This window comes from Amphibalanus amphitrite, unplaced genomic scaffold (assembly GCF_019059575.1).
Source record: "Amphibalanus amphitrite isolate SeventyFive unplaced genomic scaffold, NRLGWU_Aamphi_draft 000832F_arrow, whole genome shotgun sequence".
In the NCBI taxonomy this organism is placed as follows: Eukaryota; Metazoa; Arthropoda; class Thecostraca; order Balanomorpha; family Balanidae; genus Amphibalanus; species Amphibalanus amphitrite.
Genome location: NW_024882326.1, coordinates 27,757 through 43,473, shown reverse-complemented (window position 1 = coordinate 43,473; position 15,717 = coordinate 27,757). Strand labels below are relative to the sequence as shown.

General features: G+C 52.4%; 1 protein-coding gene across 8 annotated transcripts in view; it reads right to left on the bottom strand.

The window, feature by feature from the left end:
• Nucleotides 1-712: 712 nt before the first annotated feature.
• LOC122366808 (protein lin-10-like) overlaps nucleotides 713-15,717 on the bottom strand; it is a 29,275-nt gene continuing 14,270 nt past the window's right edge. For 5 of the 8 annotated variants that reach the window (XM_043339412.1, XM_043339414.1, XM_043339417.1 and 2 more), the window contains 6 exons: nucleotides 8,345-8,350; nucleotides 7,537-7,623; nucleotides 2,771-2,926; nucleotides 2,438-2,620; nucleotides 1,696-2,169; nucleotides 713-1,468 (listed from right to left, as the gene is read on the bottom strand). In XM_043339412.1, coding sequence (XP_043195347.1) covers nucleotides 1,397-1,468; nucleotides 1,696-2,169; nucleotides 2,438-2,620; nucleotides 2,771-2,926; nucleotides 7,537-7,623; nucleotides 8,345-8,350 — 978 coding nt within the window. In that variant the 3' untranslated portion in view covers nucleotides 713-1,396. The remainder of the gene's footprint in view (nucleotides 1,469-1,695; nucleotides 2,170-2,437; nucleotides 2,621-2,770; nucleotides 2,927-7,536; nucleotides 7,624-8,344; nucleotides 8,351-15,717) is intronic. The other 3 variants (XM_043339413.1, XM_043339418.1, XM_043339421.1) reach the window with 1 other exon arrangement.

The following is a 15,717-nucleotide window of genomic DNA, read 5'->3' as shown; positions in this document are numbered from 1 at the left end:
CTGTCGCACATGTGGAGCTACCATATTCTGTCAACAAATTTCTCCTTCATGATAGCAAAGTTTTTGGTAACAGGCGACGAACCGTATTATTGACCTCGATTTTTACCCATCAATATGTCAGAATGTAGTCAGTTTTGTTTCCACCGGCTAGCTGAGAAGACGAGACACCTCTCATCGTTGATTCAGTGGCATATCAAATATTCATGACCTGGCTTTCCTTAGCGATAAGCGTGACGTGGCAGCCATGGTACTGGCCGCAAGTTTGTAGAGGTGTCACATTCACTCTTTCGGGTAAAACTTTCCAAGAAAAGCGTGCTCAGATTTTAGCCGGAACCGGAACCACGATTCTCGTCATCCAATGAATGACATAAGCATGTGGAGAATTGTGCTGGACTGTGGGTGCCCGATGGAGTCGCAACAGACGGCGGAGGTCAAGGGCACGGCTAGGGCGGCGGCGGATTTGTTGCGCCCGGGTACCCCAGTTTTGCACAATCCCCCACCTATGGGCCAAAGCCACGCCGCTATCAAACTCGATTTTCTCCATGCCTGTCAAGCAAAGTAATCTTGTATCGACGGCTATCGAGTGCGCCGCAGGAGCTACGTAGTCAGTTCTTTTTTTCTGCGAACGTTCGCGAGGCGTCTCCACAGACGTTGGTTTAAGCCCTAACGTTTATATCAGCATTGAGCGCAGAGAAAAAGACACCGCCTGGAGTATCCAACGATAGGGTTTATTCCACACTATTCGGCGGGGTCGGTGTGAGCCGGCGCCGCGGCGACCCGTGCTCGCGGAGCTCCCCGCTCCCTGGATATGACAGCGTCACACAACAGCCGCCGGCCGCCGCCGGCCGGCCCGACGGCACTCGGACACGCACCAGACCACGCCACATTGTACTTATCACTTCCAATGTATCCAACGGTCCGCCCCGCAGCCCGGGCGGCCGGCGCCGACCGCGCCACTCGGCGGGAAACAACACCTGGCCAGCGCCCTCTCCGAGCCTGACCAACGCCTGCCCACGCACACACGCACACACCTTCACACGCACAGGGGCACACACATGCACAAACGTACATACGCTGATACGGTCCCACACCAACCAACAGAGAAAACAATGCGGCGTCTCGCCGGCGACCAGCGGCGGCGGCGGTCGGACGCGCCGGCGCCTCTCGGCCTCAACTGGGCCACAATCGGCCCCGGAGTCGGGCCGGAGTCGGAGTCGGAGTCGGAGCGGGCCGACCCTGCGTATGGCACTTGTCGCGGTCACGTATCACAGGCGGCCGCCGGCCGTGATATAGAGAGATGTGGCGCCGGCCGGCCGGTCCCCCGGCGGCCGCGCGGCTGACTAGAGGCGCGTAGGAACGGCGGATCAGGTGCCCGGCACGGGCCCGGCCGGCCGCATCAGATGTACACGGGCGACTCCTGGCCCGTCAGCAGGCGAAACAACGACGTCGGCATCGTCTTCATGTGAATCTGAAACGGATTGAGGGCCAGATCAGGAAACGCCATCGGCTGAACAGTACCTATAACTGACCGGCAGCGCAGCACGACATGCAAGAAACACCTGTTTTATTCGGCTTTCGTGAATCCATTCATGTGCGGATAAAGAACATGTTGGCCTGAAATGATGACTATCCGGCCCTCAGCCCCCCAGCCCCACCCCGTCGTGTGTGTGCCCCCCCCCCCCCTCAGCGTCTCACCTCTCCGACCGAGGTGGCCAGCAGGCTGACGATACGCTCGTGCGGCACGGCCACCACGCTCTGGCTGTTGATCTCGATGATGCGGTGTCCGACGCGCACGCCGCCGCGCTCGGCGATGCCGCCGCGCAGCAGGCTGCAGATGACGCCGTTCTGCACGCTGAAGCCCAGCTGGTACTTGGTGTCGGGCCGCCGGATGCGCACCTCCACCACCGGTGGACACGGCACCACCGTCAGCTTCACCACGGTGGCCTGGCGGGCGTTCTTGACGTAGGTCTGGCAGCTGGCCAGCGGCAGGCCCACCAGGCTGATGCCGTTGAGCGCGATGATCTGGTCTCCGATGTTGAGCTGGCCGCAGCGGGCGGCGGCGCCGGCCGGCGCCAGGTTGGCAATCACCACGGTGGGTACCAGCGAGCCCCAGCCGGACTCCACAATCACCACGCCCAGGATCTCGCCCTTCTGTTTGGGCACCACCACCTGGCGGCCGACGGGGGAAACAGTCACTGGTGGCAGTCGCTAACGCAGGAGCACGGGAAGGGACGACATCACAGCTTCAAAAATGAAACAAGTAACTCGATTCATTACTTATATGTGTACGGTGCGGTATGAAAAGAGATTGATTACATCTTCAGAAACTAGCTATATTTTTGCACATCCGTATTTGTAGCGTTGCTCAAAGCATTTTTTACGTTAAAAATGTATCAACTATCGGCCAAATGCTAGATAAACAACCGATGAGACGCACCTCTTTCTGCAGCTCCTTTTTGGCAAACATTTTCAGCTCCTCGCCGAAGATCTCCTGCGAGTTGAGCACCTCCTGGTAGTCCATCTCCTTGACGAAGCTGTGGTCCTCGATGCCGTTGGCCTTGAGGAACTCCATGTAGGCCACCTGAAAGGCCTGCCCGATGGACTGCGCGATAAACTGAGCCTGAAAAAGAGAACGGGTGTCAACTAAGGTGGCACGCCTATCGCAATAAACGTGAGCTAGCCGGCTCGCAAATAAGCAAAATCCAGTAACCGACCGCCCTGCCCGGCAAACATAAAGTAAAAGTTCGCCCCGCACAGAGTTCAGTCTCACCTCGTCACTCTCGAAGACGTGGCAGATCATCTTGGGCATGGTGTGCAGCTCGCTGGTGATGTCGGCAGTGACCCGGCGCCGGGCCATCAGTACCACCAGGTCGCCGATGTCGGCGATATACGAGATGGTGCGCAGCGCGTGGTCCATCATTATCTCCTGCACAGGGGAGATTATATCAATTATTAGACTTATTAATTTACACGTACGAAATCCACATACGATGTGGCTTAGCTTGTGTTCAAACTTCAAAGGGTGCTAGCGTGCGTTCGACATCCGAAAAATGAGGGATAATTATCCGGGATCACCGGCAATAATTTGGTATTGTAGAGACCACCGATGTAATTGGTCATATTTTTAGATTTATTTTGCTTCACTCATGGCTATTTGACTCGTTGTCATGTCCGTTGTACACGGTGTCAGCTTAAAACACCGAGTGATCCCGGTGATCCCGGAAAATTATCCCTGATTATCCGGATGTCGAACGCACGCCTACACGAGGAATTACAGGGTGTCTCAAAAGTTCGTTCACACATTTCCCATGCCAATAAAGCATATAAGAACCGGCCAAAAGTATAAGGTTTTGGTGTCTGTGTGTACACCAGACAAATATGCATGCTTTGACAACTGATTAAGAAGGTTGGAAACCAACCCCTTTGCTGTATCTCCAAAAATATTTGCTCATACCGATTTTTGTTGCTCCGTCAGCTGCCGGAGGCTGATAAAAGGTTACCAGCTTTCAAGCTCTTGCAGGGGAATCCCCTGCAGTTTCTGCGTCGGATTTAGTTTTGACTAGCTCCCCGGCAACATCTGATTTTCCCTGAAAGCCGACAGCTTGCATCGACACCATTCTTGAGTATTTTGTAGGCATTCTCTGGCGCTAACTCCTTCATGAATGACTGGCGCCGACATCCCAAGCGCCATTTTCCTTTTCAAAACAACCCCAGTCCTGAACAAACGGGAAGTGCCAGGAGTAAATTTTTCGCATCATATGGTAGCAGAATGTGTCGGACGTCTGTTTCTCAGACACATTGTGCAAATTTTGCAAATTCCAAGCGCTCGTCATTCCCCATGCCAAGACCTTCGCTCGGTTGCGGAGTGTTTTCCTCGGGAGATGTTCTGCTTTGTAAACGGCCCAAACCAGTCCATCGTGTGGTTTTATCGAGATTTTGTGTTTAAAAGAAAATTATTCGCTGCAGATCTGCCTCTTGAAACTTCGTTAGATAAAATTTTACAATAACTGACACTTTTGGAGGGTCAGGTGTCCTTGGCATTGACGATTTTTGGGTTATTGTCCCCAAAAATTAGCGTTATAGATATAATAAACAATTTTAAATTATAATTTGTCTTTATTTTACGATGACCTGCACTTTTTGAAAATGGGTAACCTCTGTCTGTGACCGTCTTGCCAGTTTTCAATAGTTATGACCGCATTTTCAGCTGCTTTCCGGAACACGAGTCTGCTGTCGTGCGAGGGTCGTTCAAAACGCCGTTAGTCTCGCATGGTTTCGTCCTTCAAAAATTTTAGCCATCGTTTTTATGAGATGATCATCATGTTGCACTCATCCTCGCCGACACTTAGCCATGTGTCATTTCCGACTTAACCATTCCCATTACTCCTGAAACAGAGAGTTTCACAACATACCCGACTTTGCAACCTACATTTTCGTGCCTGACCCATGGTCAGAGGTGAACCCTTTTTGTGAGCTCATGAAGGGTCGAATGCACTTGAAAACAATGAGACTGCTTGAGGAAGGTTGTCACCAATGCCCATGCAAAATTTCGACTGTTGAATTTCTTGTTGATTCAGAATTATTGACAAAAAAGCATGGCTGGTACCTGTGAACGAACTTTTGAGACACCCTGTACAGCTATCTCCATCTATGAACAGCGGTAGCAATTACCCAACCTTTGCGGCACAGCATACACGCCATGCGTTACAACTACCGCCATATATGGACTCGGGTCTCGGGACCATTACAGAAACTATCCACGCCTTGCGGCGCAGCATATACCTATATCAGGCCTTGCAGGTACCGCCATCTATGAACCGTTATATAGACACTATCCAAACCTTGCGGCACAGCATACCTGTCAGGCGTAACAACTACCGCCATCTATGAGCTGCGGTAGAAACTATTCACGCCTTGCGGCACAGCATACACGCCAGGCGTTAGGCGTTACAACTAACGCCATCTATGGACTAAGCAAGAAACTATCCGAGCCTTGCGGTGCAGTATACTTAGGTATCAGGCGTTACAGCTACCGCCGCCCATGGACTGCAGAAGAAACTATCCAATTCTTACGGCGCAAGCATAATCGTTCAATAAAAAACTGATAACATTTAACAAAACAAACAAAACAATCCCAACTGCATGAACGGCAGTTATCGTGGAAAAATAAGCTTCACTAGGCCATAACTGCGACTTGCGAGTGGAAGAAGAAGAAAAAACTTGCATTCTGTGGATACGAGGGAAGAATTAATTTATATATTTTCTCCTCCAGACCCACCGGGTCGCTGAAAAAAAGTTCGGCTGAACCTGTTTGTCAGTGAGTGAGTATGTGAGTATGTGAGTGAGTTTGTCCAAGCTTTTTTGGACCTGGAGTCAAAATGGGTGGACCGATCGGGACGAAAGTGGGACCGTTTGATTCGTCTCCGGCGAGGTAAACTTTTGGTGCTGGCCTCGGTTCGCTCGGTGTTTCGTGGCACATGCTATTCCGCTTCAAAGTTTCGGTGACACGAAATTTTTTGTCAAGGCTACAGGTCAACCCGAGGTCACGGGCAAAGCCATACTGGCGGGACACATCGGTAACACCTGGAACCAGTTTCCAGGGGGGTCACCGTCTGCGAGGGGTGCAGGCTGCACGTGCTGGGGGCGGAAAACCGTTTTGACGTGAGGTCCTCTGGCTCAAAGAAATATTGATCTATCAACCTCAAAATCGGTTCATTGGTAGTCCCAGGCAAGGCCTCCAAAACAGTGCACATTTGGTTGAGCTAAACTTTGTGGTGCATGAGCTATGCACGTGCAAGCCTATTGCACCCCTTCGTACGTTGCCACGCCTGCAGGGTAAACGGTAGCTCTAACTGGTTCAAAACTTGCAGGTCATAAGAAGAATGCATTGAGTCATGACATTCCGGCGAGATAATATCCGAGGGGTGCAAGCTGCGCGTGCGGGGGGCTGTTAACGGTTTTGACGATGGATCCTTTGATCCCGGGAAACGTCGAGCTAGCGACACAAAAGTCGGTACACTGATAGAACTAGACACACGCTACAGGATGTTATGGAAATGCCTGCACTGTGGTGCCTAGGACATGAACTATGCACGTGCAGTTAATTCATATCTTACTGTAGGTAGATCTCCACATGAATCTCACGTGCTTTCAAGCATTTCATGGATGTTTCAGTTGGTTTTGCAGTCCATACTGGTCCATACTCAGTTCCATTCCTCCAATTCTGGCCCAAGGCAACGCACGAGCGCTGCCGGCATCTAGTTTATATATTTCATTGATGAAGTTCATCCCGGTTTCATCCAGTGACACCTCCTTCGGGCACTTTTTATTGCCCTAATTGCCCCATCCATCTTTCAGCCTAACAGGGCCGGCGGACAGTCTCGGCGGTCGGGCGGGGTCGGCTCTCCTCCAGACCCACCGGGCCGGAGACAGAGCCGCAGACAGCGGCCGCGCCGCGCCGTGATTTAGCGGCATTGTCTCTGTAAATCAGCGCCAATGTCCGGTCGGCAGCATGGCGGCGCCTCGGGCGGACATGGAGGTCGCCATCGCGCCCCCGCCGGGAGCTCATCACGCCTCCGCAGCCCGGCCCGGCTGGAAATGAGCAGGGACTGCGACCGGCCGCGCCAATACCTGACCGGGTACAGGGCGGGGGCCGGCTCTGACAGCTGCGGAACAAATTACCCGCCGAGACTCATTCGCGCCCTCGTACACAAGGCTTTCCATGAAGTCATGAGGTCTCAGGGTTCTCGGCTCATTCCGACGACGGCGATTAAATTTCGGCGGAAGTTCGCTCCAAGCTCCGCCTTCAATCGAGATTTACTCTTTCATCAGACTCTACGGCCAACCGGTCGAACTGTATGTATCGAGTCTATTGACAGATTCATGAGACCGAAAGAGTTGTCAGGACCACTGGAGAAGTGTTCAATTTCGTGTTAACGGTAAGCACCAAAGCCGGAACAGCGCAAAGTGAAGGGAGAAAATGCATCGCCATTGGCTTCGCCTATCTCATGACCAGTCAAGTAACTCTATGGGGGCAGCGAATCGTCCGACCCGAGTCCCTGCGCCTGTGGTGACCCGTCCGACCTCTGTCCCTGTGTTTCCGCTGGTCCTGGCCCGGCGATGACCCATCCCGGACCGCTCCCACTCCTCGCGTCCTATGGTAGTCCCAGTGAGCCGCGATGGACCACTCTGCCCGGTACCCCACCTCCCCACGGCCACGGCGTAGTGCGGTGATCATAACGCGCCTATTCCCCCGCCGGCGCGTCCGGATCAGACGCCAAACCAGATGATCGTCTGCGCTAGATATAAGCGTCCGTGCCAGATATAAGCGTCGGCACCAGATGAGCGGTAACTGGCTGATTATTACCGTGCCATGCTGATGGGCCTGGCTCACGCTCGCCATTTATACAATTCTGCGCTGGATGATTGGCCGTGACCCACTACGGTAGAGTTACAGACAGAAAACATTTTCGTGTAGCGAATATAACTTTAACCTCTGTTGAGTATAGAAACGGAACGAATGGAGAGCAGTCTGACCTTGAGGTCGGTGTTGAGCACCATGATCTTCTCGGTTGAGATGAAGAGGTCGACGTCCGTGCTCGGCTGGGTCTCTCCGTCAGGCACCTGGGAACAATGACCGGCGGCGAGTCAGTCCTGGGCCCAGAGGACTCGCCTACTGGAAGGGTAGGAAGTCGTGGCAAGCGATGGAGTAGTAGTAGTAGTAGTAGTAGCTACCCCTACCCCTGCTACCCCTGCTAGGACTGCGAGCGGTCCCCGCCATCAGAGTTGGGAGCAGTACGGCGCAGTTGCAGATCACGCATGAACAGTGAGAGCGTGCGATTACCAGCGGACCGTAATGATCGGTATTTCGTAGCGTGTACCAAACACTCGGATTGAATATGTAAAAAATATGAGCGACAAAACCAGAAGAACAGCAATAGCATATTGTGTTTGATGCAGCTATTAATACATTTAAGGAGAGCAGTGTTATTGAGAATATGGTCCGCATTCGAAGTGAAATAATTGGATATCAAATCTAAGAAAAATCAAATATATTTAAAACCGAGAAAATAATGTGCTTAAAAGAGACGATGGTCTCAGTGCTGCTTCAAACCACCATGTATGCGCATTCTCGTGATCAAATCAAGGTCAGCAACAGTGAACAGAATAGCGAGATAATAATCATACAACACGAATCAGACGGAATGGGGAACACAAAGAAAATCATCCCAGAATGAGCAGAGCTACATTGTGCAGAACCGTGCAAAAGGCATTAAAACGCTTCTAGACCGTGCGACGCGGCGGTCGAGCTCGCTGAGGGTCGCGGCAGCTGACACCAACTCACCAGAGCCTGTACCGAATGCCAGGGGAGACGGGTGGAGGTGACATTAGAGCTGGTATGGTGACATTAGCCGGTACGGTGACATTAGAGATGGGCAAGGGCAGCGGAAGAAGAGCCGCTTTCAAAGACGCAGTGGCTTGGTAACGGAGTAACACAGTAAGTACGACAGAGACGGCAGCAGCGTAAAGACACAATACATCTACCCTGAACAACTATACAGTGCACAGGAACTGGTCAGACACACAGCAGAGCCTAGAAATACACACCGCACGGAGAGAAAGCAGCAAACACTGGAGCAAAAAGGATGTCACAGCAGCAGAGCTAAAACTGTGCCTGGTGAAATGTAGGCCACTCCAGGCAACAGTAGGAGTTAACTACATCCACAGGAAGAAAGTGCCACATGTCCGCAGCGATTCGATCTCAATTTACATACAAATTGACCGTGAAATGATCACCAGGATAATGTCACACGCAGATTACCCTAAATCTTCCATATCTTCCGTCATCATTTCCATTGGATATATTCATATAGATTGTGGTTTGATTGAAGCTCTGATAAATCCAATTTTCGGCGACGTTCGTTGTGATGCTCGTAACGATAATGCAATAACCGGAAATCGCCTAATTTATCAGCGCTGATTACAGTGGTTAGATCGAGTGCTCATTTCGTGTACCCAAAACTCGAGCCGGGGATGACAGTAGATCATCGCAGCGAGGGACGCGTCACAAACGATCGCATTATAATAAAACATGATGAAGAATGATGAGCCCTTCATCAGATGAAATGACGAAGACTATCACACTCAAGACCATCATTTTTAGCGGAGCATTTCACTGTTCTATTTTTAAAGCCCTTTCATGCTAGCATTGCTAGCAAACGAGCCACCGATTCAAAAGCGGATCGATCTGGTACATCGCTCTAACGGATAGTAAGTAGCCAAAAATGCACCATAACACCAGTTATCATATCACCATCATGAGCCTACGAATCAAACAATTGATGTCCCGGTCCAATAACGATAATGATGATGATGATCATAACGATCTGCAATCATCATAAAGATATTTACCGAAAGCCAAATATGTACCTCGTCGGTTTCCCAGTAGTTTGATCGTGTTTTGCCGCGGTGAGCACACAGTGCGGCGCGGCGGCCGATCACCGCCATTAGCGACCGACCGGCTCCCGTTACAGCGCAATGCACATTGACGTGGGTAGTAGCGACAGCGGCCGAACGGGGGCCGCACTGTAGGCCGGCAGCCTGAAAAAGCGCTAGAAATTCCCCCAAACTGACTGTCCGCAATATGAACAAAATAGGTATCATTTAATCCCAAATTGATCGAAGAATACGATTCCGATGCTAGTTTTGCCCTAAGGTCAAAATTGAGGTCGTCAGTTGTCACCAAACACAAGACAATTTAGACTCTCTATAGGGCACCACATTTACCGATTTTAATGATGAACTTAAGTGGTAATTTATTAGTTGACCAATCGTCGTTTTGAACGAAATTTCCTGTCAGACTAGTTCAGGGCACTGTTGTTCACTGTGCCAACATCATTCTGACATATTGCATTGCTTTTCTGCAAGATAAGCTAGCTGTTTGCAAGCAGCTGCAAGACGTAATTTAAAATCATATCCAATTTTTTGATTAGACTTTTATAAAAACGTTATTTCGAGCGGCTAAAAATGAACATTTTATACTAGCCTCTGATTACTCATCTTTTGTTCCATATAGGTGCTTTGCTGCTTTTCCCTGCTACTTTTCGAGATATGCGCCAGTAAACCACATGATGTAGGGGCAATTGTCACCTCGCCGCTCTACTGAAGGCCCGACGCTCTTTAAAACGCTGGAAGTTGTGAAAAACAAACGCTTATAATCTAAATAAAATATATGTCCCTGAGCTCAGAATTGATCAACGCACACAATGCTGTCAACATTTCTGGGCCAAACTAAAAAAAATCAGTCATTATTAACCCCTAAGCACAAGAGTGATAATTAACAACAACTTGCTCTTTAGTTAGACTTTTTGAGATATGTTATTTCGAGCCGCTAAAAATGGCCATGCCATACAAACCACCAATCATCTTTCTGTCATGCCCTACTCGCAATTTTTGCTAATGCCTGCTACTTTTCGAGGTCACGTGACCTCACCATTAAAAGTGAATGGGGAAATAAGGAAACTGTTGTTTTTGCGCATGGAATGATTTCAAACTATCTAAAGCACACGGAATCGTGATTTCGTGCACTCCTTGCAAGATCCGATGCTTTACTTTTGCATTTTTGACCTTCCGTGACGTCATTTATGACGTCACACCGGTCATAGGAGTTTCTCGTCAATAACTCATGATCAAATTGAGCCAGCGACTCGGGAAAGCCACCAATGGACTCGGGAAGACCTCCCGAATCGAATGATATGCGATACGACCTCCTTCGATTAAGTTCGTGGCCTGATGGGCTCTGAACTGACCTTGACTCGAGGTCAATACTAGAGTTGCAAAATTTCCCTACCGCACTACCGGCATGCCGGTAATTTTTCACTACCGCAGGTTTTTTCGTGGTATCTGGCATGTCTTGCCGGTAGCATGCCGGTATTTTTGATTTTGCACAAAAAATTATCAGCATATGATTCAAACTTTGGACACTAAGAGGCTATTGAATTGTAATAAGTTGGACAATGGGTGGCTGTTGGGTGGGGCGGTTACTGAAATTGCCAAAATGTGGCATCTCATGTAGGGGTAAGCCAGAATCAAGAATGCAGGTTTTTTAGTATGCCGGTAATTTGGCGTTTTTTTTGCTTGGGGCGTGGTAGCATGCCGGTATCCCAGAAAATGTTTGTGGGGCGGGGCGGTGCCGGTAGCAGCCCATTGGGAAAACTTTGCAACTCTAGTCAATACCTTAAGTTGACCTCACCCGAACAAAAAGTATACCATTCGACGCGCCTAAGCCAGGCGAACACGATGGTGCCAAAATCGCTGCTCTGCGGCCATTTTTTGCGAAATTATTTGCCAAAAACCAAACCCTGCCTTGGGCTTTTTGACTTCACCTCAGAGGTTACCGGTTGACCTGGGACCTTAAAATCGGGTATCAATCGTTCCGCCTTGAAACGGCGCACACGCTTGTTTTTTTCCGCGAGGGTCTAGCTCCATTAGGGGCGAAACGGCAAAAAGTGGTCGTACCAACCCTCCCCCCTCGGCCGGCCGAGGGGGTGGGGGGTCCGACAATAGGTCCGGCGAGGGTTAAGCAGCCCCACTTCGTTTTTAGCATGTTTGCTTGTCACTGAGATCAACAACTCAATCACAAATAATTTCTAGCACTTTTCCGGACCCCCGGCCCAGTGTGGGCCGGCGGCAGCGGGGAGTCCGCTCAGGCCTCAGCGGGCTGTACCGACCGTCTCCCGTTACTGCACGTCGACGTGGGTCGTGGCGACAGCGGCCGAACGGGAGTCGGCGGCGGCCTGTCCGGTCCGGTCCGGCCCGCAGCGGCAGGTGCTTTTCGGCTCCGACCGACATCCACAATTGACAGTACTTTGAAACTGTTCCATCCGTCGCCTGCTGAGCTCTGCACTAGTGGAAAACTATTGTGAGCAGCCCGAGCCATCGATGCCACTCGGGGCTCAAGAGTGTCATCATTGAACTCTTTGTTATTTCATCACGTCGCCCCAGCCGACCGCTCGCCGTGACGGACTCGGTTCTGAACTCAGTATCGGCGCTACAAGAGTCTAGCGACATTATCACCAAGTCCTGCCACTTACAACCAACTTGCATTTATAAAAATATAACCAGCCTGTCCCACTCATCCATTCGTCTCCCTCTTTTCCTATCAGACCCTCCTGGACACCAGCGGCGGCCTGCCTTACCCGGATTTTGGCGATAGCCTGTTGCACCATGTCCTTCTTGGGGCGGCGCCGGCGTCGCTCGCCGGGCCGTTCGTCCAGCTCCATAGCGCCCAAGTAGCGGAGGTGGAACAGGGTGCCGGGGGAGGCGGACGGGGGCGAGCCGCCGGGGCCGGGCCCGGGGCCGATCTCCTGGTACAGCGGCGACACGGCGCCGCCGGCCGCCCGCACCGACAGCCGCGGGCTGGCGGACGGTGCCATGGCGGCGCCAGAGGACGGCGGGCGGCTCGGAGGAGACGTGCCCCCGCAGGAGCCCGTGGCCACGGCGCCGTTGGCCGGGGGACGGCGCGGCGGCGGAGGAGGCGGGGGAGGGGACGGGGAGCCGCGGGTCGGTCGGTAGGGCCGCCAGCCGAGCTCCGGCGCCGGAGAGGGAGGCGTCACCGGAGAGATCGGACTGGACGGGAAGGTGGGGGAGGCAGCCAGGGCGGAGGGAGAGGAAGCCGGAGCGATAGCGGGAGAAGCTGGGGCGACATGAGGAGAAGCTGGAGCGATCGGAGACGAAGCTAGCGCAGTGGTGGCGGCAGGCGGGCTCAGGGCGGGGGCGGGGGCGGGGGCGGGGGCGGGGGCGGGGACCAGGTCGCAGGAGCGGGCGGCCGACGGAAGCCGACAGTAGGGTGACGAGGGCGAGGGCGACAGGGAGGGCAGGGACTGTGTCTCGGCGTCCGCCCCCTGCCGGATACACCGACCGTCGCGTCTCAGTGGTCAGCTCACGGCTCAGTTCACGGCTCAGCTCATAGTTCAGATTAAGGCTGAACTGTTGGCTGAGTTCGTGACTTGGTCTGAAGGTTAAAAACAAATTCTTAGTGGCAAAATATTTGTGTTACTTTAGTTCTGCTTCACAAGTTTAAACTTGTTGCTTTATGCAGCATGTATTAGTTACGGCAAAATTTTGATCAATGCCTGTTTGAATTTTGATCATGGGAACTACCATCAGCATCTTCACGATAAATTGAACACTAACACATTAAAACATGACGCATTTGTACATAATCTCAAGTCATTTCATAGTTACATTACAACCAAATAAAACACACGTGCGATTCCCGGTGCTTATACACTGTTGGGCGCACGGCACAGCAAGCAAATGATAAAACAACAGCTAAGGCGTCATGAGTTGTGGGCGGCGCGGCCTCGGCCGGCTACCGTGAGATCCTGACGGCCGAGCGGTGCAGCAAAACAACCATGCAGACCGGTCCGGTGGCCGCGGCACGTGAGCTAACCAAAGAGCGCAGGCGCTGACACAGCGGGCGGCAGGGCAGGGGGACAGGGGACAGAGGAGGTGCGGACAGCGGCCGGCCAACAAAGCAGGCGCGCAACGGAGCACAGTGCAGCCAACCAGCCGAGCCGGTGCCGAGCCGACGTACCCCACCCCAGCGGCGGGCTGGAGGGCCCGGTGCGGCCCTTTGACCCGTCCCAGCTGCTCTCTCGCCAGTCCCCAACATGTGTCGATGACGTGTCTAATGGCCCGCTGTGCCCACATGTGCTCGAGTGCTCAGAACTCACACAGAACTACGCAGCTCAGCTCTAAAACTGGCCGACAAACGGCCACCATTCACCCGCGGCTGGCTTTCAGCGACAGTTAAAATGTTTCCGCGCATACCGATCAGCGCTATGCCCCATCCAGAGCCTTGAGAACCCAAGTCCTTGTTAAAAATCTCAAGGAATATGCTACTATTCAAAACTACTTCAGTTCAGACAGGCTTCACATGTTTTAACGTAAATAAGATCAGTCGACGAGCAATATTATCGTCTGCATATTATATGTGGTGCAGCTGTAAATGATAATTTCGCAAAGCTCGGAAACTTCCTCATACTCGAATTAATAAGGAAAGACAAAGCTACGTCAGTCAGGTACGAAACTTCCAAAGCCACACCGAAGCCACACAGGGCTTGGGTGCAGCTGCCCTTCAGTCCGGTACAGTCCATCGTTTGCGCAGGCTCTGAGGCGACTTTCTGTCAACTCGGGCGGGTCCTCTTCACACACCACTGACCACCGCGACGCCCCAGCCACTCCGAGCCACGCCATTCAACCGGGATCACCTCTGTGATGGTAAAACGTCCACCCCGCCTGTCTCTCGAGTGATGGAGGCGCGCCATCTCTCGTCAAATCCTCGCCGAACTAAGCACGTACGGAAGGAAATAATTGTCCGCTCAGGGGCGGCGGTCTGACGTCAGAGGTCTCCAGTGACGTCAGATGTGTCCCAGCCCGTCTAATAGACTGTAACATTGGAGATATTAGCGGCAGGCGACAGAGGACGGCCCAGTTGACCCGTGCCCATCCGTAGATGACTAGACAAAGCGTTTCGTAGACTAGTCAAGTCGATCCATTAGTTTCTGCCACAAGGATTTCATCAGATGAACGGAATTGAAAGGTACGGCGGTGGTCATCTCGAAAGAACTACGGCTATTTTGATATATAAATAATTAAAGCCAGCAAGCTAAGAAAATTGTGCATCCGCCTGACAGAAAACTTTGCAATTTCAACATTAAGAAAACATATTAGCCTGCAACAACCGGAAATGACTTTGAACTACGCAGAACAACTACTGGGGCCGTTAGTGAATTAGCGTGGCGAGGAGAAGCCCAGGCAATCGCTCACGCTGACAGCGTAAGTAATGGCCCAGCGATCATCAAAACGGTCGTCGCCATCGGCAGACTTTCTCATCTGACGATCTCGGCCCGTCAGCCAACCATAAATAGTTGATCGACCCGGCCTTATATAAAGGCCCAGATCGGCCTCATGTTTGCAGCATTTTGCGACATATCCGGGACGGGCCGCTATTCCGGGCCGTCCTGCCCCGTCTGGGAGGGCTTTCAGAGGTCTGAGGAGCGACTGTGGGTGGCCGGCCCCGACGGACGGACGGCGGGCGGGGAGAGGTGACAGGCAGTGACTCATTAAAGCCCCCACAGCTGCTCTGACCCACACAAACACGGGTGACGCTACGACCGACCGGTCGGCGTGACGCACCGATCGGGTCGTGACTGAGAGCGGTGATGTACTGCGACGTAACAAAGGACTTATCTGGCATCAGACTACCCAGCCAATTCAGAAATGGCTGCAAATGAGCGATGCATGTTATGTAAGAGTCGAATTGTGATCAACATTAGCGAAAGCTTCTATACCTAAAGATGAAGAGCCTAACCTAATTATCTTCTTAGGATTCTAGTCACAGCAGCATATGCATCAGAATGGCATCTTGCATTAGCTCATCCCCATTCCCATCCAAAAGCTCCTCAACTTTCCGCTCTCCAGGCCATCCACTCCCCATGACCTCCGATCCCGCGGCAGGTCGCCGAGAGCCCGGCCGTCAGCGGGCCGCCGAGCGCCGCAAACGGCCGTTACAAACGCGCCGCCGACCCGTCCACTCGTCAAAAGTCGCCCGTCCGCCCGGCAAAGCTGCCATTCCGACCAGCGACGGCGGGCCAACGGCCACAACGACGTCGTGCCGGCCGCGGCGCCGCGGTACGATGGCGGCGCGGCGAC